At 37.2% G+C, this 25,607-nt stretch overlaps 1 protein-coding gene across 1 annotated transcript in view; it reads right to left on the bottom strand.

Annotated features, from left to right (window-relative positions):
- The window catches only part of LOC132561597 (aquaporin-1-like), a 33,585-nt gene extending 9,363 nt beyond the window's left edge, over positions 1-24,222 (bottom strand). The window contains exons 1-3 of the mRNA XM_060226296.1: positions 24,145-24,222; positions 18,981-19,215; positions 797-984 (exon numbers count right to left, since the gene is read on the bottom strand). Of these exons, the coding sequence (XP_060082279.1) occupies positions 797-984; positions 18,981-19,199 (407 nt within the window). The 5' untranslated portion in view covers positions 19,200-19,215; positions 24,145-24,222. The remainder of the gene's footprint in view (positions 1-796; positions 985-18,980; positions 19,216-24,144) is intronic.
- Positions 24,223-25,607: the final 1,385 nt, after the last annotated feature.

Here is a 25,607-nt window from a genome sequence, read left to right as displayed (position 1 = left end):
TTTTGTTAAGTTACATTTTAAATGTAATTGCCCAAGTATTCTTTGTTGTGTTCGTTTAAAGCATCTTCACAGATAAATTTGAATCCCGAGTCTAGATAAACGAGGTATATTATATACAGACATTATTAAAGGACTGCAGAGTACAACACACTTTATATTTCAGTATGTACTTTATATATTATAACAATGATTTATTGTGGACAGTGTTATGTACGTGTGTAGTTGTACACAGGTGATAGATAAGGATTTGTTGACGAATAATGTGAAAATATAATGTTTAAAGTCACGGCGCTGCTCATCTGCCGTGTTTAAGTGGGTCCATTATTTATCTTTATAAAATAAAGAGTCACTGACACACCCACTAACGATCTACTAATGTCCCCTCCCTCGCACAGCAAATTCTGGATTACGAGATGAAATAACATACTCACCTGAATACAATTTGCATAAATCAAATAGAACTAAGCAAAAAAGAATGTCGACCTATTGTAAAAAAGTGTAATTCACATCGAAAATCAAAAGTGTTTTGATATAAACAGGGGTTTAATTCAAACGGTAGAGTTCGGAAACTGAAGGAAAGAAAGGAATATGGCGACAGATATTTTTGGTTTTAACGTATAAGAAAGACCCGAAACTTTTTGAACAAACCAACATAGAATGCAGTCATACCTACGAGCATCAGGTATAATACACGAGAGACATTTGCACGGACGAATTCTGTCTTTATAGTGTTAATATACTGACAAGAATTATTGATGACGTCGGTCTTATCCCTAATATGGCTATGACTACATACCCCTTTAATACAAATGCTCCAATGATCGCACCTGCGGTCTGCGCCACAGTGTACATCAAAGCCCGAACTGGTGTGATGATGTTTCCCACAGCCATACCAACAGACACAGAAGGATTGAAATGGCCTCCAGACACGTGGCCAAACATCTGGATCATCGCCATGATGGCTAGGCCGAATGCGAATGAAATCTGGAAAAAATACCAAGACGTAAACAGAAGGTTGAATTCTAGTGAATACCACCTTCCAATACAACATCAGAACTGGATACGATAGACAAATAATGAATTAAACTGTATCATGCAACTGTTTTGTTCTTCTAGGACTCGTCATTGATTCTAACGGCCAATATTTTGAATCTAAAAAGGCAACTGAGACGAGCCAATTTGATCGAAAGAAAAGTCAAAACCTTGATTGGGAGGTACACTAGCCCCTCAGTTCAATAAATTTTGTAATTTTCACTCATCTTAAAATTCATATATTATTATTTTATTAACTTTATAATTAAAATTAAGATTTTTCTCTTATGATCTATCTGAGTATAACTTCTTAATTCAGATAATGAACGTTAACATAGCTAATTAGTTCCAGTTTAATTTAATACCGTGTATTTATCGAACATTCAGGGTTTACTAATCCGTACAGAAGAGTGAACAAGATGTTTTTTTAAATCAACACTGCACGCTTAATCATTATAACCTGTTTTTTTTTGTGTCTGAAGAAAAAAATCGATAAATTGTCGATCATCTAGTTAATGACTAACCTACTTTGATCGAGATTTACAAGACATGGCATATTTGTTCTTACCTTGTAACATACACAATACTACGTTTCTGCAAGATCCGGAAAAAATACTCAAATCGGAATGTTCTTTTTTCTATTTCCTGAACAACAAATACTCTCGACCTTTGAATTAAAATATTGTGCCCGTTAGGACGACTATAGGCCACGAAGCGACAAAGACATTTAAATTGCACTCGATTATCCTTACACGAGGGAAAATAATTTTCCAATCAGAGTATCGGCTTAACAGGCCGTAAGAAGTCATGCAGGTATGTTAGTTTTATTAAGCCCTTATTTTCCAATATTTCCTGTCCACAGCAGTTTGAATTTTACTCGCTGAATCATTTAAATCTTGCCTTTCGGATGAAAGTTTTCATCTATGTGGGAAAAACTTCATCGTGGTAAGATATTTCATTAGTAAGAACTGGACGAAAGTCAGTGTGACGATGTCATGTTAATTAATTAATGAAGAGTATTGTCAGCTTGATCAGGTAGGAATTCAATAGATCTATATGATTTCGGTATTTTATTTCCTAATAAGTTGACTGAACTTAAATGATTTTGAAATTCAATGAATGTATCAGTCAACCTAAATGGCAATTGGAGTTAGGGTGGTATGCCCTAAAACATGTTATTAATTTGGTGAAATGTAAATCTAGGCATTTATCAAAAGATTGGCCCATTGATTTTTTCTCAGTGACTGGTTTACTACCTTCGCAGATCTATAAATAAGCCTATTTATCACAGATCTGTACTATTCGTTTTTCTACAAGTCCAGTAATTAATGTAACTGTGCCGCGACTGCACTGAAGACACCTAAGCCTACAGTAATTTTCGTCCTGGTAACAATCTTATGTACTACCTAACACCCAAACAAATACTCCTTGTAAATTTCGTGCAAATTGATAAAGAGCGAAATGGACAATAATTGAGCTTGGCCGAATGACCAAGGTTTACAGCGAGTCATAAGTTTGGTGATATTTAAAGAAAAACTACAAACTGTACATATTGTAAAAAAAAAAATGGTTTCGTATATTTTGAATCATTAAAGGTCAAAATATAGGAAACATTTTAAGGGATACATTTCTTCGTGTGTGATTTCAATATTGTTGATTAAGTCAAACTTAAAGGAGATAAATCGATAAGATACGAGACAGTATTACAGGTTTAAAACGATAACATCGATTGAAAAGGACGCGAATCACATTAGATCTGCACATCATCCATTCACTTAAGGTCAACCTCCGTGTTAAGATGTAGCCCCTGCCCAAGACGGTGGCTCCGAAACTGATATCTACACACGTTTTTAAACATAAACAAATAACAATAAACCCCCTGGGCGATTTGTTGTGACTTCGCGAGCAATTGGTTAATACTGTTTATGATGATGGTTGAAAATTGTGTATCAAATGCGGGTTGGTTTTTGTGAAACCGTTTTATCATTTACAACTGTAGTAAGTACTGTACATATATATATAATTATATATAAACGATATATTTATTGTGTGCAAACAAAAAATCATGCCAAAAAACAATTGAAATTGCATTTAGTTAAGTTTTGGTGATCTGTCAGCAGTAAATGATTAAAAATGTTGACTTTGATTTACTTAATTTCAGCAAGTTTACGAAGTTCCAGGTAATAATCAATCACAACTTGAATGATATTAAAGATTTTGTTTTAATGCTGATAAAACATACATTCTTCCAGATCTAATATCTTCCGTATCTTACGGCAAAACGCCAAGATCTCTTGCAGATGCGATAACAGATTCTCATACGTGTTCTTTAGCAAAGTTTTAATTTGTCCTGATTACGGTACAACAAAAAGTGAAGACATACTCTGTAAATCTAGATATACATTTGTTACACAAGAGTACCGTTTGGAAACAATGTATACGTCCCGTTCACGTCAACGATAAATACACGATAGTATTGTAACGAATGCAAATATTGAAGTGAAATCATTCTGTTATCAAAGGAAACCAGGATTTCATTTCAATGAAATCTATCATGTTTAAACCAAATCAGATCTGGAAAAAAAGGCAAAAAACTCTCAGTAGAGCCAAACAATGAATTTAACTGCATCATTTCGTTCTTCTAGGAGTCGTCAGTGATGTCAAGGGCGTAACTTTTTAAACAAAAATATCGAAAGAGATGTCAACATCTAGATGGGAAGGCACACTGTCACCATAATTAAGTGATTTTTTATAGTTTTGAAATATCTAATAATTTCAAAAAAATGCTATTTACCAGTGTGTATTCTCAACCGTGTCTCTATTCGAATGAATTAAAACGTGGCATTCAGGTTACAGTACACCTCTGGGACTAAAAGTCCACGAGCAGTGTCTTACACCAAGTTATGACATTTCAGTGTGACAGTGATATAAATACTTTCGTCAATGGTTCCATGACTAGTGGACATCGTCATCAAATGCTACTTGCTGTTGTCAGACACGTGTTGTCAAACCAAACGATCAAATATTAAATTAAAAACCGAGTCAGTTTCTTTAACGCTGTTTGTATAATCACTAATGGTATGGCATTCACATTCTAGCTCATAATGACGATGTGTGTTCATCTCCATTCCTTTAATGATTCAAAACATGATTTTTCCTATGTCAGCACGTGCTCCGTGTTTAAACATTCCCATCGTTGAAATGACAAAGATATTCTTTAACTCCCTGGACTTACTCTAAATTTTGAAGAGACGGATTCTTAACAATGGCCTGCAGATACAGGATTTGTGTTATAAATGTAATGAAATTTGGTCTGTAGTGGTTTTAAATTGCTCGTTATTTCACCCTCTTGTAATTGCTTACATTATATCCCGACAAAATTTGATACGTTTGGAAATATGATACAACTCTCAGTTTAGGTCAACTGATAACATTCTGTATATTTCTGATGTGTTGCGCTTTGTTGAATAAAATGTATTATTATGCATGACGTATGGTATGTGAAATGCCGTTCCGTCGTTAAGCTTGGTTTTTATTTCTTTTTTTTGCATTACATCAGCAGAATTGTTCTGACTTGAGAGAATGGTGGTTTTCCCCAGCTAAAACTTTTGACGTGTCATGGTGATATCAAATTCAGTTGTACATTTTAGAATTATAATCTTTATTTTGTATAGAAACTACCGCATGGTCTCTTGTTCATAAGATGCATTGTATAGATTCCCAATAATCAAATGAAGATAATTATCGTTTAACTAACCTTAAGACATCAGACTCGCGTGTAATGTTTAAAGAGCGCGCCAAACAAAACCTTCATACTTTCTCTGTGATAAGAACCAACCAATTTTGAGTTAGAAATCCGAAATATTGAGTTAGGAGTTGGACTTACTAACTTAAATTTTCGGATTACCAACTCGAAAGTTCGAGTTGCTATCTCGAAATTTCGGTTTAATATCTCAAAATTTCGGATAAGTAACTCGAAATTTCGAGATAAAATAAAACACAACGTAGCCGGAATACGCTTCCGTAAATAAGTCATGGTGCTTTCTCGAAATTTATTCCACCCGCTGGAAAAGTTTACAATAATCATTATTTACTACAATTGTGTGACGGCTATTTCGGCGTGGTATTGTAAATTATAGTTAACAGTTAACTCAAACACCTGCACATGTATATAATTAGCTTGTCATGCCCAGAGCCAAGTCAATAACCAGGTTCTACTGGTGAAATATACAACTTATACTTAGTAAACGATAACAGATTGGTTGTTTATCAAATGTGGAGACAGCAGGTGTACGCAGAGCTTGGGAAACTTGTAAATCGTATTGATTTGAATAAACGAGGGATATTGGAGATAAAAGGAATATTAATTATGGTAAAGTCGTACGGAGCGTGCGCAATATTATCTGGTAGGCCTGTTTACAATCTATTTCATAGTTGAAAAAACAAAAACAACGAAAATAATCGAGGCGAGATATTGTAAATAACTACACATTCCAGGGGTTCCAGCATAGCACAAAACATACTGCGACTTTGACATTGTCAAAATTGTTTGACACTTATCATGTGGTTTTTTTTCACTTTTTATACACATACACGCTCGTTATCTAATCCAACATTTCATTTGTTTTGTTATCTAATCCGTAACGTGAAAAACTTAATTGAGTTCGTCGATTAGTTTCGAAAGGACGAAATTTTCGTTTAAAACAGATTCTTGTCTGTGGAAATGTTAAATATGTCGTGAAAAAAAAAGACAAAAAATAAATACAAAACACAAAAAACAACTAAACAAAACAACTAAGAAAACAGGAAGTTAGAATGACTTTATCACACTTCTCGGTAAGATAAAAAAAAATGACGCATCGGCTGTTTGATGAGTTACAATAGATCTTCTTTCATTACTCACGGAATGTCATGTTTTGCCAAGTAATACATTAATCTGTGCAATGTTTTTAGTTATATCAAAAAGTGTTTGGCCTTCACCTGGATTATAGGTGTGAACACTGGGTCAGTAATCGATCACAGAAAGTATTTCTGTCCAACTTTTACATCACAAAAACACATGTTTAACGCAACTCTCTTAACTGACGTCAAGTATATAGGCGTTGTTTGTAAGAAAACATGTCTGACAACAGCAACCACCTGCAGTGTTGTGTTTGTTTGAAATGTAATTATCTTGTCCAATTTCTAATTTTTGTGTGGTATGAAGCTTGATGTGCTTAATTAAAAGCAGTAAACAGCTATGGAAACATATTATTTATATCTTTTTCAACATTGTGATTTCGCTTTTTTTAATTTTTAAAGTAAACATACTTCAATGTTGACATGAACACAGCTTGGTTATAGACGAAAAACTGTTTCATTTTCACTTGATCTATAAGATCACGTGATGTTTATCTAAATTAGGAAAACACGGATAAGATTTTTCATGCATATTTGTAAAATGAACAAAAATAAATTAATTTAACAGAAACAAAATGTCACGCTTCATTACCCATACCATGTTTACATGTAAATTCTACCAATGTTCATGTAACAATAGATTTTTGCTGGCGTCTTATTTCAACCTTGTGAATAATTCAGACTAGAAGAGATAAGAAAGAAAGCAAAACAAAGAGATTTTTAAAAACATACACACACAAACAAACAAACCAACAACGCCCCCCTCCCTCTCCCCCATCAGCGACACTAAACCTTAAACTGTCGGTAACTTCTACAAACACGAAACACCTATAATAGATTATTAAAAGACTTGGGCCAGTTTATTGAAATATATACAAATTTGTAGTGGTGCGTTTATACTGCAAAATATTTACAACAAAACCGCACTTCATAGGTGGCAAATAGATATTTCTTAAAGTCAGTGTTGTAAGGTATATGTATTTCACATATTGCCCTGCCTATCAATCACCAATCACAGACATGGCTGTGAGAAAGCTGAAAATCTCGTCAACGCCCTGCGAGGCTAGATTTGAAAACAAAAATTACCGAAGTTCAGAAAGTGCGATGCAGTCAGTCAGAAGTGAGAAATGAATAGTTTCACAGGCCTTAATGATAAAGTATACAATTGAAATGCCGAAGATATTCTTTGAAATTAAATAACATATTCAATACAAAACGCAAAAACATGATAATCCTTAGTCCATTGGGCGTGGAATGAAATGAACATAGGCATGTCCTGGGATTAAAACCTTTACAACACACGCGAAACACACCTGACTGACGTCAGAAAAAAAAACCTGATCAGTCGTTCCACATGAATAAATCATATGAAAAATAAGAATGTCTCACTCGGAACGACAACAGATGTGGAATCTTCCTTCCTTTCTAAAAATTGAATTCCTTTTCGGTTACATTCACTGCCTGTAGTGACACAATGCTATTTGCTAACTCTGTCAGTGTTTGACTGGACACAGATACCCCTCAAATAAAAATAGCCGTTGTCATTACATGTATATATATGTATAGAATCTAGAAAGTAATATCGACGGTATGGTTCAATATTGGTACCGGATCCAAACAAACAAATGTTCGTTGGATGCGTATTACTGGAATAGATATATGATCGATGAAGTGATAGCGACAGTACAGACAGGCGAATACTCAAATTTTTGAGGCAACCTGCCCCTATATCAAGACACAAATATTACATAAAGTACATCACATACATAGAACATAAAACAAATACAAAGTTATAAATCTTAATCAAGAGTGGTGGTGTAAATTTATGTGTCTCAATAATCCCTTCGGCCAATAGACGCCGAAGGCCCTTTATAACGGACAAAACAACCATCACAAGCTGTTGTGTGTAAGATGGCGATAAAATTATCTAAAAATATTTCATATTAATATGACTTGTTTTATGAAAAAAAAATCGGATGGCATTCAAAGTGGTATAAATGCACTGTGGACATTTTCATTTGTTGACGTCATAATGATGACGTTTGATACTACCGCGCATTAACATGTGTGAACAAAACTATAAGATTAAAGGAACTTATTTCAATAAAACTTTGACGAAAACGGAATGTCAACAGAAAATCGTTATATAGCATACAAATGCATACTATGTGGTTCATGTCGTCCACTGTTGTGTTAGCTGTTTTCTTACAGCACATTTTCTTTAAGTGCGGTACATATGTCATTTTATTGTAATTCTGCAAGAATTACACCGAACCTGAAACTTTGAGGTATGAGAACAGATAGCAGCTAAGAAATTAAATATTCACAAAAGATTTAGAAGAGAGATTCTCATATTTCCTTTCTTTTGTTCTGTGAAGCTAAGTGCACGATATACAGCGATAACTTCGTTTGATATTAAAAAATCTCGAAGTCTTGTGGAGACGGTGATGTGCACTATTAAAAATCGAGGTCATTGACAGAGACTTGACATTGTCGTCACGCTAAAATGTAGTCTGTAAACGGTATCCCGACACCCCGACCGGTTACATAGTACTGACTGCAGGACACTTATTGTGTCATCACACTGAAATGGATCTATACTTGCAAAAGCGATGACCTGTCATTGTGCAATAAATTCGATGCTAAGAGATACGTAAGCACAAAGCACAATTTAAATGTCTTGAATATATAACTTTTTTTATAACAAATTTATTAAATGTCATTTATTAAAATGTCAAAAAACACGTATTTATTATATGTCCTCATGCAGAAGGGCTCTCACTCACCCCACATATACAAATTGTACACGTACACGAAGAATTGGAAAAGATATCAGACTTTATATTGAAATACAGATTCGGCGTGGATAGGGAGTAGCGAGAACTGCTCCACTCACGACCATGTTCCAAGTCGAATCTGTATATTCACAATACCATTTAACCTTCTAAAGCAGGGTTTATCACAACTTACTGGCGGGACTCTCACCTCTAATGCCTAAAGTGACCAACTGTCAAGGGAGACAATTACACGAAACAATTTATTTCACTTAATATCCATAGAAACCTAAACAATAAAAATGTCGGCCGATAGAGACAAGGTAATGTCTTTGAATTGGTATTCTTTGTTGATTGACATCCAGCTGGACAGGTGGGACTGGTCAGCGAGGAGTCAGTGAAGTATGGCCGAATGGGATGTCATGGTCCCTCTTCCAGCTTCAAAGATATGGTAAAATGACAGAAACTTTGAACAAATCAGTACAGTAATATGGCTGTTATAGGAACGCTACAGTGTCTCCCCCTCGTTACTATATGGATGTGATTATATATGTGTATGATACCACAAAGGGATGTATAACATATCTTATGTCTAGTCAATGAATACTTCGCGCTTACCCTGGGGTTTTCTTTTTCGTCTTGGTAACATGTAAAATTTATCCTTAAACATTTCAATTTCTATTCTCGTCAGACTTCACCCAGATTTCACACTTAAGCCCCCTAGTATCACACGTAAGCCCCCTATAATCACATTTAAGCCCCCAGCATCACGCTTAAGCCACCTAGCATCACACGTAAGCCCCCTAGTATCACATTTAAGCCCCCATAGTATCACACATATGCCCCCATAGTATCACACTTAAGCCTCACAGTATCACACTTAAACCCCTAGCATCACACTCAAGCCACCTAGCATTACACGTAAGCCCCCCTAGTATCACTCTTAAGTCACCTAGCATCACACGTAAGCCCCCTAGCATCACACTTAAGCCCCCCTAGTATCACAGTAAAGTCACATAGCATCACACTTAAGACACATAGCATAACATTTAAGTCACATAGTATCACAGTTAAGTCACATAGCATCAAACTTAAGCCCCCTAGTATCACACTTAAGCCCCCTAGCATCACACTTAAGCCCCTAGCATCAAACTTAAACCCCCTAGCATTACACGTAAGCCCCCTAGCATCACACTTAAGCTCGTTAGCATCATACTTACGCCCCCATAGTATCATACTTAAGCTCCCTAGTATCGCACTGAAACCCCAAAGTATCACTCTTAAGCCTCCTAGTATCACACGTAAGCCCCCTAGTAACACATTTTAGCCCCATAGTATCACACTTAAGCCCCCTAGCATCACACCTAAGCCACCTGGCAACACACATAAGCCTCACTAGTATCACATTTAAGCCCCCATAGTATCACACTTAAGCCTCACATTATACACTTAAACCCCTAGCATCACACTCAAGCCACCTAGCATCACACGTAAGCCCCCTAGTATCACACTTAAGTCATCTAGCACCACACGTAAGCCCCTAGCATCACACTTAAGCCCCCTAGTATCACAGTTAAGTCACATAGAATCAGACTTAAGCCCCCTAGTATCACACTTAATCCCCCTAGCATCACACTTAAGCCTCCTAGTATCACACTTAAGCCCCCTAGCATCACACTTAAGTCTCCTAGTATCACATCTAAACCCCCTAGCATCACACTTAAACCCCCTAGCATCATACTTAAACCCCCTAGCATTACACTTAAGCTCGTTAGCATCACACTTAAGCCCCCATAGTATCACACTTAAGCCCCCTAGTACCACACTGAAACCCAAAAGTATCACACTTAAGCCCCCTAGCATCACACTTAAGCCCCCCAGCATCACACATACGCCTCCTAGATCACTGACGAGTCCATAATAATTCTATACAGTGTGACGACGCTATAAAGATGCACACGGTCTTCGTTTAAATTCGTTCAATACCAGGTAAACAAGGCAATAAACAGTATTCTGTGTTTTTTCCTGATTGAAAAATATTTTGAAATTAATTTGTTATTGTATGTTAAGCACCTGGACATTATCTTCACTTCATCTCACGATTGCGTTCTCTTTCTTACCAATACAGGAAAAAAATATAAATACCAACACGTACATAATCCAAACTCAAATTGAAAGAAATAAGGCACAATATGAACAAAAGAAGGATTTATACGGAGACTCCTGAAAAAGTACAAGGATAATAAGACGAGAGGTTCCGGAAGAGTAAACGTTTTCTGCTTAATCCACGACATCCGTCATGTAAACCTTGGTCAATCCAAGTAAGTAATGTCATGTTCTCAAATAAGAACAAGGTTAATGGGAATGAAGTAAAGAGCAACCTGAGGAGCACCAAACACGTCCAGCTGTCACACAGTACTCAGACACAACGGATCTATTCCAGATTGTTATGAATTTCTCTTTAATTTTATTGTTATACAGCAGTTTGAGAAGGACAGTACCAATGTTTGTCTGTTGACTATATCGTATCATATGTTTACACAGGAGAATTGTACACACACTTGACACAGCGATTGTTTACAAGGCGTCTCACAATACACATAACACCCGTTTAATAATCATGATAATAAATGATCCTCAATCGACATTCACGATGTCTGAACTTTCGACATCATATCAAGAATTACAGTGGTCATGTAATATTGACCGCTATCCTGAATGACCGTTATCCTGTTCTAATAAAGCCTTACATTGACGTCCTTGAGCCAACAAGCCAGCTGTTGTCAGTCTGGACATGTACATGTGAAAACCCGTTAAAGCATTTTACACTATTGAACCTTTGAAGATTTTTCAAATACAGACGAAATGACTCGCGCAGTCAAGATATTTTCGACATTCTTGAATCCGCTTTTACAATAAGCTACCATTGCCCTCCCAAACCTTGTAATCTTGTATGAAGATCAGAGGTGCAAGGTTTGAACCCTCTTATGAAAGGTTTGTCGACATTGTCAACAGAAGAGTTACAGTGTCCTGTATACCATTCGGTGATACTTGGTTTGTATGGAACACAAGGAGTGAAACCTCAACAGGACAAAATTAACTAAACTACTGGACGTAGCATCAAAGATTGCAAAATGCAGAATGTGCTATAGAACGATCAGAATGTGCTATAGAACGGTCAGAATGTGCTATAGAACGGTCAGAATATGTTAAATAACGGTCAGAATGTGCTATAGAACGGTCAGAATATGCAATAGAACGGTCAGAATGTGTTATAGAACGGTCAGAATGTGTTATAGAACGGTCAGAATGTGTTATAGAACGGTCAGAATGTGTTAAATAACGGTCAGAATGTGTTATAGAACGGTCAGAATGTGTTATAGAACGGTCAGAATGTGTTATAGAACGGTCAGAATGTGTTATAGAACGGTCAGAATGTGTTATAGAACGGTCAGAATGTGCTATAGAACGGTCAGAATGTGCTATAAAACGGTCAGAATGTGCTATAGATAGATCAGGATGTGTTATAGAACGGTCAGAATGTGTTATAGATAGATCAGAATGTGTTATAGAACGGTCAGAATGTGTTATAGAACGGTCAGAATGTGTTATAGAACGGTCAGAATGTGTTATAGAACGGTCAGAATGTGTTATAGAACGGTCAGAATGTGTTATAGAACGGTCAGAATGTGTTATAGAACGATCAGAATGTGCTATAGAACGGTCAGAATGTGTTATAGAACGGTCAGAATGTGTGCTATAGAACGGTCAGAATGTGTTATAGAACGGTCAGAATGTGTTATAGAACGGTCAGAATGTGTTATAGAACGGTCAGAATGTGTTATAGAACGGTCAGAATGTGCTATAGAACGGTCAGAATGTGTTATAGAACGGTCAGAATGTGTTATAGAACGGTCAGAATGTGCTATAGAACGGTCAGAATGTGTTATAGAACGGTCAGAATGTGTTATAGAACGGTCAGAATGTGTTATAGAACGGTCAGAATGTGTTATAGAACGGTCAGAATGTGTTATAGAACGGTCAGAATGTGTTATAGAACGGTCAGAATGTGTTATAGAACGGTCAGAATGTGTTATAGAACGGTCAGAATGTGTTATAGAACGATCAGAATGAGCTATAGAACGGTCAGAATGTGCTATAGAACGGTCAGAATGTGCTATAGAACGGTCAGAATGTGCTATAGAACGGTCAGAATGTGCTATAGATCAGAATGTGCTATAGAACGGTCAGAATGTGTTATAGAACGGTCAGAATGTGCTATAGAACGGTCAGAATGTGTTATAGAACGGTCAGAATGTGTTATAGAACGATCAGAATGAGTTATAGAACGGTCAGAATGTGTTATAGAACGGTCAGAATGTGTTATAGATAGATCAGAATGAGCTATAGAACGGTCAGAATGTGTTATACAACGATCAGAATGTGCTATAGATAGATCAGGATGTGTTATAGAACGGTCAGAATGTGCTATAGAACGGTCAGAATGTGTTATAGAACGGTCAGAATGTGTTATAGAACGGTCAGAATGTGTTATAGAACGGTCAGAATGTGTTATAGAACGATCAGAATGTGTTATAGAACGATCAGAATGTGTTATAGAACGGTCAGAATGTGTTATAGAACGGTCAGAATGTGTTATAGAACGGTCAGAATGTGTTATAGATAGATCAGGATGTGTTATAGAACGGTCAGAATGTGTTATAGAACGGTCAGAATGTGTTATAGAACGGTCAGAATGTGTTATAGAACGGTCAGAATGTGTTATAGAACGGTCAGAATGTGTTATAGAACGGTCAGAATGTGTTATAGAACGGTCAGAATGTGCTATAGAACGGTCAGAATGTGCTATAGAACGGTCAGAATGTGTTATAGAACGGTCAGAATGTGTTATAGAACGGTCAGAATGTGTTATAGAACGGTCAGAATGTGTTATAGAACGGTCAGAATGTGTTATAGAACGGTCAGAATGTGTTATAGAACGGTCAGAATGTGTTATAGAACGGTCAGAATGTGTTATAGAACGGTCAGAATGTGCTATAGAACGGTCAGAATGTGTTATAGAACGGTCAGAATGTGTTATAGAACGGTCAGAATGTGTTATAGAACGGTCAGAATGTGTTATAGAACGGTCAGAATGTGCTATAGAACGGTCAGAATGTGTTATAGAACGGTCAGAATGTGTTATAGAACGGTCAGAATGTGTTATAGAACGATCAGAGTGTGCTATAGAACGGTCAGAATGTGTTATAGAACGGTCAGAATGTGTTATAGAACGGTCAGAATGTGCTATAGATAGATCAGAATGTGTTATAGAACGATCAGAATGTGTTATAGAACGGTCAGAATGTGTTATAGAACGATCAGAATGTGTTATAGAACGGTCAGAATGTGTTATAGAACGGTCAGAATGTGTTATAGAACGGTCAGAATGTGCTATAGAACGGTCAGAATGTGTTATAGAACGGTCAGAATGTGTTATAGAACGTGTTATCAGAATGTGTTATAGAACGGTCAGAATGTGTTATAGAACGGTCAGAATGTGCTATAGAACGGTCAGAATGTGTTATAGAACGATCAGAATGTGTTATAGATAGATCAGAATGAGCTATAGAACGGTCAGAATGTGTTATAGAACGGTCAGAATGTGCTATAGAACGGTCAGAATGTGTTATAGAACGGTCAGAATGTGTTATAGAACGGTCAGAATGTGCTATAGAACGGTCAGAATGAGCTATAGAACGGTCAGAATGTGTTATAGAACGGTCAGAATGTGTTATAGAACGGTCAGAATGTGTTATAGAACGGTCAGAATGTGTTATAGAACGGTCAGAATGTGTTATAGAACGGTCAGAATGTGTTATAGAACGGTCAGAATGAGCTATAGAACGGTCAGAATGTGTTATAGATAACGGTCAGAATGTGTTATAGAACGATCAGAATGTGTTATAGAACGGTCAGAATGTGTTATAGAACGATCAGAATGTGTTATAGAACGGTCAGAATGTGTTATAGAACGGTCAGAATGTGTTATAGAACGGTCAGAATGTGTTATAGAACGGTCAGAATGTGTTATAGAACGGTCAGAATGTGTTATAGAACGGTCAGAATGTGCTATAGAACGGTCAGAATGTGCTATAGAACGGTCAGAATGTGCTATAGAACGATCAGAATGAGCTATAGAACGATCAGAATGAGCTATAGAACGGTCAGAATGTGCTATAGAACGGTCAGAATGTGCTATAGAACGGTCAGAATGTGTTATAGAACGGTCAGAATGTGTTATAGAACGGTCAGAATGTGTTATAGAACGATCAGAATGTGTTATAGAACGGTCAGAATGTGTTATAGAACGGTCAGAATGTGCTATAGAACGGTCAGAATGTGTTATAGAACGGTCAGAATGTGTTATAGAACGGTCAGAATGTGTTATAGATAGATCAGAATGTGCTATAGAACGATCAGAATGTGCTATAGAACGATCAGAATGAGCTATAGAACGGTCAGAATGTGTTATAGAACGGTCAGAATGTGCTATAGAACGGTCAGAATGTGTTATAGAACGGTCAGAATGTGTTATAGAACGGTCAGAATGTGCTATAGAACGGTCAGAATGTGCTATAGAACGGTCAGAATGTGCTATACAACGATCAGAATGTGCTATAGAACGGTCAGAATGTGTTATACAACGATCAGAATGTGCTATAGAACGGTCAGAATGTGCTATAGAACGGTCAGAATGTGCTATAGAACGGTCAGAATGTGCTATAGAACGGTCAGAATGTGCTATAGAACGGTCAGAATGTGTTATACAACGATCAGAGTGTGCTATAGAACGGTCAGAATGTGCTATAGAACGGTCAGAATGTGTTATAGATAGATCAGGATGTGCTATAGATATACCAGAATATGCTATTGAAAGGCCAAAATATGTGATAAAAAGATCACATGACCTATATCGAATCATGATATTGGAGCCAGCTCCTTGAATATCGAATCGATATTTCGACCGGGCCCTTGAGTATGCAATCGTAATACTGTGACCAAGAACTTGAATATCGAATCGTGATATTGGTACCGGGACCTTGAATATCATATTGTGATATTGGGACCAGGCCCCTGAATATCGGATCGTGATACTGGGACCAGGACCTGGAACATCGAATCGTGATATTGAGACCAGGCCCCTGAATATCGAATCGTGATATTGGGACCAGGGCCTTGAATATCGAATTGTGATATTGGGACCAGGCCCCTGAATATCGAATCGTGATATTGGGACCAGGGCCTTGAATATCGAATTGTGATATTGGGACCAGGCCCCTGAATATCGAATCGTGATATTGGGACCAGGCCTCAGAATATCAAATCGTGATATTGGGACCAGACCCCTGAATATCAAATTGTGATATTGGGACCAGGCCCCTGAATATCGAATCGTGATATTGGGACCAGGACCTGAAATATCATATCGTGATATTGGGACCAGGACCTTGAATATCGAATCGTGATATTGGGTCCAGGACCTTGAATATCGAATTGTGATATTGGGTCCAGGACCTTGAATATCGAATCGTGATATTGGGTCCAGGACCTGGAACATCGAATCGTGATATTGGGACCAGGCCCCTTAATATCGAATCGTGATATTTGGACCAGGACCTGAAATATCGAATCATGATATTGGGACCAGGCCCCTGAATATCGAATCGTGATATTGGGACCAGGACCTGGAATATCGAATCGTGATATTGGGACCAGGGCCTTGAATATCGAATCGTGATATTTGGAACAGGCCCCAGAATATCATATCGTGATATTGGGACCAGGACCTTGAATATCAAATCGTGATATTGGGTCCAGGACCTTGAATATCGAATCGTGATATTGGGTCCAGGACCTTGAATATCGAATCGTGATATTGGGTCCAGGACCTTGAATATCGAATCGTGATATTGGGTCCAGGACCTTGAATATCGAATCGTGCTATTGGGGCCAGGACCTTGAATATCAAATCAAAATTAAAAAAAATAGAGAACGACAAAACAGGTCTTAATGATTTCCATGAAAAATATGTCGCATTTTCTTTATCACAGTTTTAATCAAACATTTTTTATGTTTTTATCTAAAACACAAGCAATTAATACAAAAGAATAGAACAAGGTTTTAAACACACAGACAATACGTGACTGTAATGAGCACACTCCTCCTGTCTGTTAATACATGATTAGAGAAGTAAACGGATGAACGACAAACATAATCCAGAACACTCCAATTATTACATCGATTTTGTTTCATCGATCATGGCAGTCATCGACTGTCTATTGCTAAGTCTAGTTAACAAGGTAACACGACAACAGTCGATGGAATACAGTCATATAAAGTCTTCATGTAAGGTTTCTCGCTTCGTTTCCATGTGGAAGGTAAATTAGGTTTACACGTGATCAATCAACCTGATCATAAAGAACAAACCTTTTAAGAAGTTGCAGGCCTTTTCCTCATTTGGTTTACAAAACTGTTGTATATTTACACAAACGCACAACAACCAATGCTGCCGATCTATAATTCAACAATATGGTAGACAATGTGTTTTCTATAGTGTCATACGGATAGATAACTGGGAATCTTCTAAACATAGACGACTCAGAATTAAATGTTTTCCTTAGAGATTGAACGTCCTTCTAACAAACTCATTAATTCAAAATCGTGCCAAGGGAGGTACGTAGGTTGTAGTGTAGTCACACTGAAAGGTCATATAATCTGGAAACGCTTGTACAATATACCAGCCATTTATATTATATTATTATGTTTAAATTCTTATTCCAAATTTAAGGACGACGGTACATCATTCGGTAAAGCATTGGACTCAACCTTAAGTGAAAATTAGATGCACGAGGTTGGAATATCCTATTAAGGTTGTTAATGAGACACAAAATGCTTTTAGATATAAGTCACTTCCTTAATCGTTTTGAGTTGAGCGTTTGCATAATTGTTGAGAGGGGCAGGGGCGTTGGGCTACGATTTCTGTCTACATGCCGTAACAAACAAACCAATATTATATGAATGATAGATATGTTCCGCCCGTCGTCAGTAAAATGTGACGGGGTTGGGTATTCTGCTTTGGGCCTTCATCGGCAGTATATTTCGGTGTGATAGCACTTTGAAGCCGGTTTCAGCTCCACACTATTACAAAGAAGCTTAACTCACTAAACACTTGCACTCACCTCGTATACATAGAAAGCCATCCTTTTAAATAATCATCGATACATTTGGCGTGACCTTGGATAATAAGAGACAATTCTCAACCTTTTACTAGAGTTGTGTTAACTATAGATGTCTTTCGAGACGACTAATGATGAAAGAGAAACTGTTTAAGCGTAATTAAGGGTTTTGAGCTATGCGATTTGGTAACCTAGCAACTAATTTACTGTCTGAGAAAGTTCCTTAAATAATTGATCGGTTGTGTACATCTTCAGAAAGACATATACGCAATAGGCCGAACTACGTACAATGAAATGGTAAATATTGAAACCTGTCATTTTAGCCGAAGGAAATAATTAATGTTTTTGGTTTAGTCTCAACAAAGATATTATTACACATTGTCAGGAAGTATTTTTGAAACATATGGATTCACTTTTTAATTTTAATTTTCCAGATATACTGCAGATTTCGTTTTTATTGGTGGGCGCTTCTATTTTTCACTGGCACACTACAGATTCGTAATTTTTGGTGAGCGGAACTATTTTTCACTGACATCCTACAGCATTTGCTATTTTTGGTGGGCGGCTCTATTTTTCCTGACCTGATATTCTGCATATTTTCGTATTTTCAGTGGGCGATTCCATTTTCATCGACATACTGTAGATTTTGTTATTTTTGGCGGGCGGTTCTATTTTTCATTGACATACTGTAGATTTCCTTACTTTTGCTGGACGGTCGTATTTTTAACTCACATACTGTAGATTTCGTTATTTTTGGTGGGCGGCTCTTTTTTTCCTGACCTGATATACTGCATATTTTCTTTCTTTTAGTGAGCGGTTCTATTTTTCACCGACAAACTGTACATTTTATTTTAGATGGGAGGCTCTATTTTTTGTTTTTAAAGAAGATACTCATGAAAGTTAGTATTGAGTAAAATTGAAAGGGAAAACGGAGAAATAATCATACCAAGATCTAAAAATCTTTGCTGCCTGTATCAGCAAAAAAAAATAATCCTCCGAAAAAAATCCTTTGCAGTATGAAAATTGTTTGACGTACCTTGACAGGGTCATGGTCCAGTGGGGTGTGTGTACGGAGAGGAATTGTGGACATGCATCCGAGGAATACAAACATCATGGTTCCCACGAATTCGGCCAACACGGCTCGCCAGAATGGCCACAATTTTAGTTCTCCGAACTGTAATGGTTTCGTTTCTGGTTGTTTTGCACTTCGGATTTCCGATAATTTGTTGGAAACATGGTGAATATAACCCTCCATGGTTCAAAGTATAATCCTGTAAACGAAAGTTAATATACAGTTTATATCATTTCAAGTCAAATCGAAAATATTCCCCCTACAGAAATCCACTAAGAGATGAATTAAGTAGCTGCAAGAAATTCACAATAAAATGTGTGCTCATCTGGAGGTAGATTTCATTCTCGTTTTACAACAACGGGTTCTCATTCCGGAACCCCTCTCCCCACTCCACCCTCTACCCCTTCCCCATCGCATCCCCCATCCTACTGTTATCCGAAGGTCTGTATCCATGAGACCCCCATAAATAAGGCTGTGTACAAGATTGTTTGGGCCTGCTTAATAGATTTACATTGTGTTTACCTCACCATTGAATTCCAGATCTGATTGGATATTAGTGGTCGTCTGCCAAAGCCACAAGCCAAACAAAGAAGTCAATCACTTTTGAAAGCAATAGGTATCTTAAGAAATCTTGATTTTTTATTTGGGTTTTATGTAGAGCAAAAATAAAAACAGCGGCCACATTTAAATTTACAGTATCGTATCCATGTGAATTAATACTCTTGAGATTCAGCATTATTCACTGAAAATACGACATCAGCTGATATTTCTAACGTGGAGCATTGTGTTCTTGGCATAAAACCTAAAACGAAGGCGTTTGATATTTCATCCTTTTTTATGTTTTGTAAAATCGTTCATTCTTTTTGTTTCCAGGGTAACGTTTTCCAACGAAATTGTATGACCGTGCTTCTAAAAGACGAGTAGGTTTTTTTCGTGACGAAATCAAGGGCCAATGAGATAATTTGTTTCTGAAAAACTGCAGAATTTAAGTCCATATGAACTTCAATTGGTTTTCAATGCATTAGAGATGCTTGAAATGAGACAAATAGTGTTTGTTCATATTTCAGCGAGACTAACCTGATATGGATTACTCTGAAATATATTCATATTAACTGACTTCCATAGCGCTAATGGGCTCTTACATAATTTGAGCAGGTTGGACGTCAAGTGTCTTATCACAAAAGTTCAGATTCGGACGATGACTTAAGCTCTTTTATCAACACAAGATGATTAGTTTGTGTTTCTGGGGTTTTGTGTCATCGCAACAGTCTGGGTCATGTAATAACGGAGTCAACGCAGAATTTAGCTACTGATGGACATTGAAATAGTGTCATCACACTGAAATGTCATAATCATGATATTGTATTATGGCTTTCACACTCTCCCTCGTGAAATTGTTATACTGACAATGACGGATATAAATGAAAAAAAAACTTCGAAACGAGCTGTTAATGAATTTTATGAGAAATTAAAACAAAAATATGTCATGTTGCAAAAAAGACTTGCAAATGTAAACATGTTGTTACAGAAAATACCATTATGTCAACATAAACTTAGTCTTAACTCATATTCAATAAAACTTCGAATCATATTAACAAAAGGGATATTTACACGGAGCCTCAAGAGAGAAAGTTAAGGACAATAAGAACAGGTTTGCCGGAAGAGTAAGCGTCTACTGCTTCATCGACGGCGCTCGGCATGTAAATCGTGGTCAACTCAAGAAAGTAATGTCACGTTCCCAAATGAGAACAATGAATACAACAACGGAACCAACATGTATACTAACAAGCATAAGAAAGTTGAATATTTTATTATGAAATCATTGTGACGTCCATATTGTAAAATCTAAATCGTTAAAAGTCGGTGAGATGTACCGAGTGTCCCTATAATCTACGTATTTCGGGGATTATGATTGTATACACACATTGGGTATGCCTTACAAAAGACAGGCTTGATTTGAAAGAGTTATGCAAAATAAGATTTCAGCTTAATGTGGACACAGAATAGAAATAAAATTTTGATTTTGTTAACATTCAATAACTTCAGGATATTTCTATCCGGATAAGGCATACATTTATTAGCATGTGGCCACGCCGCGACGTCACCACACCAATGACCCTGTGATAACATTTACGTACAGGCAGCCTTATCTGAAAGTTAGTGATTATCACTTTACGTGTAATTAACAGCCAGGGTCATTTTAGGATGTGCCAGGTTTGGATGGTGGAAGAAAGTTCCCGGGGAAAATCTACCGACCTGTGACCAGTTCCTGGTGACTGACCCACGTCATCCTCGGACCCGCGACCCAGAGGTGGAGGGCTAGTGATAAAGACGGTCAGATGTCTTAACAAGTCAACCAACTCAACATGATATTTATCTTACCAAATAGAGTCAAACGCCGTCTACGCCATAAGTTTAACATTTCTTTATCAGTGTTTGTTTTTGGAATTTCACTTAGATCTACAGAGAAGTCTACACCTAAGAATGAGAATTTAATTTTACCCCCACTGCAGATTAAGTTCTGACAAATATGTAGTGTCACTAAATCTTCTACTCCCTATCAAAACTACTTGTGATTGGCTTGTAATGATATTGACACCAGGAATATATGTAAAATCATTCAAATCACGATTGACTATCTCGCAGACCTCTCAGACCCATCCAGTATCAGTTCAGTGTCATTTGCATACCGAACATTTAGAAATGCTGTATTCTCAATATGTATCCCCCTTATATACCTTTTGTGTTCTATTCTTGCCACTAAGACTTCTGCACAAAGATGTAGTGGCGATAGGGTCCTCTTGACGGCAATGCTGAAATCTACACTGAATGATTATCTCTATGACATTATCGGACAGAGAGCTATCATCGTCCTCATACCACCAACCATTAAGGCTAGGTGCCTTAAACACCTAATATTCTAATGGCAATCTGCAACACTGGTCAGGTGCAGAGAGGAAAGTTTTGTTAATCTGCCACACTGGTCAGGTGCAGAGAGGAAAGTTTTGTTAATCTGTCACACTGTCCAGGTGCAGAGGGGAAAGTTTTGTTAATCTGTCACACTGTCCAGGTGCAGAGGGGAAAGTTTTGTTAATCTGCCACACTGTCCAGGTGCAGAGAGGAAAGTTTTGTTAATCTGTCACACTGTCCAGGTGCAGAGAAGAAAGTTTTGTTAATCTGTCACACTGGTCAGGTGCAGAGAGGAAAGTTTTGTTAATCTGTCACACTGGTCAGGTGCAGAGAGGAAAGTTTTGTTAATCTGCCACACTGTCCAGGTGCAGAGAGGAAAGTTTTGTTAATCTGTCACACTGGTCAGGTGCAGAGAGGAAAGTTTTGTTAATCTGTCACACTGTCCAGGTGCAGAGGGGAAAGTTGTGTTAATCTGCCACACTGTCCAGGTGCAGAGAGGAAAGTTGTGTTAATCTGCCACACTGTCCAGGTGCAGAGAGGAAAGTTTTGTTAATCTGTCACACTGTCCAGGTGCAGAGAGGAAAGTTTTGTTAATCTGTCACACTGGTCAGGTGCAGAGAGGAAAGTTTTGTTAATCTGCCACACTGTCCAGGTGCAGAGAGGAAAGTTTTGTTAATCTGCCACACTGTCCAGGTGCAGAGAGGAAAGTTTTGTTAATCTGTCACACTGTCAGGTGCAGAGAGGAAAGTTTTGTTAATCTGTCACACTGTCCAGGTGCAGAGAGGAAAGTTTTGTTAATCTGCCACACTGTCCAGGTGCAGAGGGGAAAGTTGTGTTAATCTGCCACACTGTCCAGGTGCAGAGAGGAAAGTTTTGTTAATCTGCCACACTGTCCATGTGCAGAGGGGAAAGTTGTGTTAATCTGCCACACTGGTCAGGTGCAGAGAGGAAAGTTTTGTTAATCTGCCATACTGTCCAGGTGCAGAGAGGAAAGTTTTGTTAAGACTTTTCAGAGCTGTTATCAGATCGACATTATATTATGGTCCTATAGTTTACACATCCGATACAGAATTAATTGGCTGGTTATTTAATACTGCTTATCACACACAGTCTGAGGCCTGTGCTTTGGGCATCTACATTATGGCAAATGAACCACCTCTTAATACTCAAGATGAAAAACAAATGTCGTTGCAGGACGCTGTTTAGCTTAAATCTTATCTTCAGTTGATTCACATCTAAATTCGAAGTATCTATTTCAAAATAAAATGACGTATATTTCAACATCATCTGACATCGGTATCATTTCTCTTTTAGAAAATGTTCAACAGCATGTCAAAACGATTAAGTCCTTATTAAAAGTTGAAGATCCAAAATGGTCTTAAAGTTTACCAGAGTGTCATCTTTGTTCAGTGAATAAAGATGATTTAAACTTTTCCATTTTTTTTTCTTGAAATTGTAGCCGAAATGTAATGACTTTCAACCTTTTTATACTGGATTTTACAAAAAAAAAAAAAAAAAACAATGATAAATTTGGCGCGGCCATGGTTACTCAAACTGCAGTCTTGGGATGCCGAATACAGCGGAATGATTCATTATACTCTATCCTATTGCTCAAATCAACAACATGTCTAGAGTGTTTTCGGTGATGTGTACATTTCCGTGTCATGGATTTAGGTTTGTTTTAGAACAGAATAACCATGGCATTTTAAAATGGAAGTCGTTACTGTTTATAAGTGACAATGAAGACAAAGTCATTTTGCCTATAATGTATTCCCTGTGTGATTGTCAGATCGGCGATTAGCAGACAATGCCGATAAACTTGATGACCATGTATGTCATGGGACCAACAAGGGAATTCACGTTTTAGAAAATAACATCTTTAACCATAGTTTATGCTAAGATGAGTTACTTTGAATTTTCGTGAAAGTCACTAACTCAATTCTACCATATTCGGATATGTGACTTCTATTGATACTGAACGTGACAGGCGGCCATATTTGGAATATAAGAGACATCTAGCTGGCTTTATATGGTAGTATAGTGTCCTATACTACAATGTGGTAAACTAACGATATATAGGTAAATACAACATAGAATTATATACAATATCGTCAATGGATACAGTGAAATATTGGATGCAATGTAACACACATCACAGGAAGAAACTAAAAAGAAAAATTGTCAATAGAAAAATAACTAATAAGACAGATAACATTACCAATGTTCAAGACACCGGTCCAGTCCTCTCACAGCACAATACTCCAAAATAAAACCCTACTTAGAGTGGCATTATATTCTGATGTATCACAAGTCCGCTGGAGCTCTCGCCGACGTTGATCAAGCTCGGGAAACACGGTTTTGTTTACATCAAACCTTATCTACGGTTTTCCCTGTGCTGTCAGTATCAATATGCCTGAATCAGGGCCGACTGCTGTTTACAATATAAAAGTATTGATGCTGATGCGGCGAGAATGAAAATGGGTATCAGACGATCCGGTAGATATATGATAGAATTCAAACAATCAATTTTATGGAAATACATATTGGATATTCCAAAATATGAATATGACCCGGATGTAAGCGCGAGGAGGGTCTCGCTGTGGGAGGCACTGGAGAACTGGGAAATTCAGGTGACTCAATACGTTATCATTTCTGTTAGGGGGTCTGAACCTCAAACAACGAGTATGATATTCGATCATTTCGTCCCAGTTTTTTTAAAATCTAATTTCTTTTGAAACTTGGCATATTTCATTCGCGATGTTATCTCTCTTTGCTTTTTACCTCAATTTTACCATTTTAACCACTAAAGGTTTCAACACCCTCGATATCAATTAACCATTTCAACTAATGCACATGATCAATCTCATACCACAGGTAGTAGAACATTTCAGAATGTTTTGATTGGCTGACTGGATCAACCTTGACCGAAAGGGCGCTTCACGCACTCATGGAAATTTAAATGCACCATCAATACTCCGTCATTGTGTTATGTAATAATCTGATATTCGTTTCGATTTATTTCACTTTTTCGTTCAAGATAACAAACCACTTTATTTCGGGTTATAATTAGATTTGAGTTTTAATATTTTTCAGTGTTTCTCTTTTTTTATTTTATTTTAAGGTTTGCAATTTAATCAGTAACATTTCACTCAATGTTATCTCATTACGCCCCCATCTGATGACGTCAACAAAACAAACATGGGTCCATAACTGATCAATTCAACTCTTGAATTCCTTTTTATTGTGGTAGAAACAGGTCACAAAAACCCATGGTCTTGTTTTGTGTTATTTCTTTCGCCCTCGTCAGTTATTTTCCAAAAATTACAATAACACTCGCTAAAACTCGTACTCTTGTAACTTTTGAAAAAAAAAAACTCGAGTGAAAGAAATGCCGTTAACCTAAACGTAGTTTAATATCTATGTCCACTATGTTATTGGACTGGATTCAGTTTTCCTGTAAGGAAGAATTTGGGTTTTGTACTCTGGTCGAGGCATAACAGAGTCTTCAATAAGTGTACTACATGGAGGAACAACACTCGTCCTTCCTTTTCCACGGAACTAATACATGCCGAAATTATTACAAATATAGAAACGGTGAAAGACCTGGTTTAAATGTTTAAATGATTAATTTTCATTGATTGTACGAAAAATGTAGCTTTCTGATTCGCCGGTTTTTTTTCT

The sequence above is a fragment of the Ylistrum balloti genome, unplaced genomic scaffold (genome assembly GCF_031769215.1).
Source record: "Ylistrum balloti isolate Yb309-2 unplaced genomic scaffold, AGI_CSIRO_Ybal_v1 Utg371236, whole genome shotgun sequence".
Classification (NCBI taxonomy): Eukaryota; Metazoa; Mollusca; class Bivalvia; order Pectinida; family Pectinidae; genus Ylistrum; species Ylistrum balloti.
The sequence above is the reverse complement of the archived record's forward strand: the minus strand, read 5'-3'. Positions and strand labels throughout refer to the sequence as shown.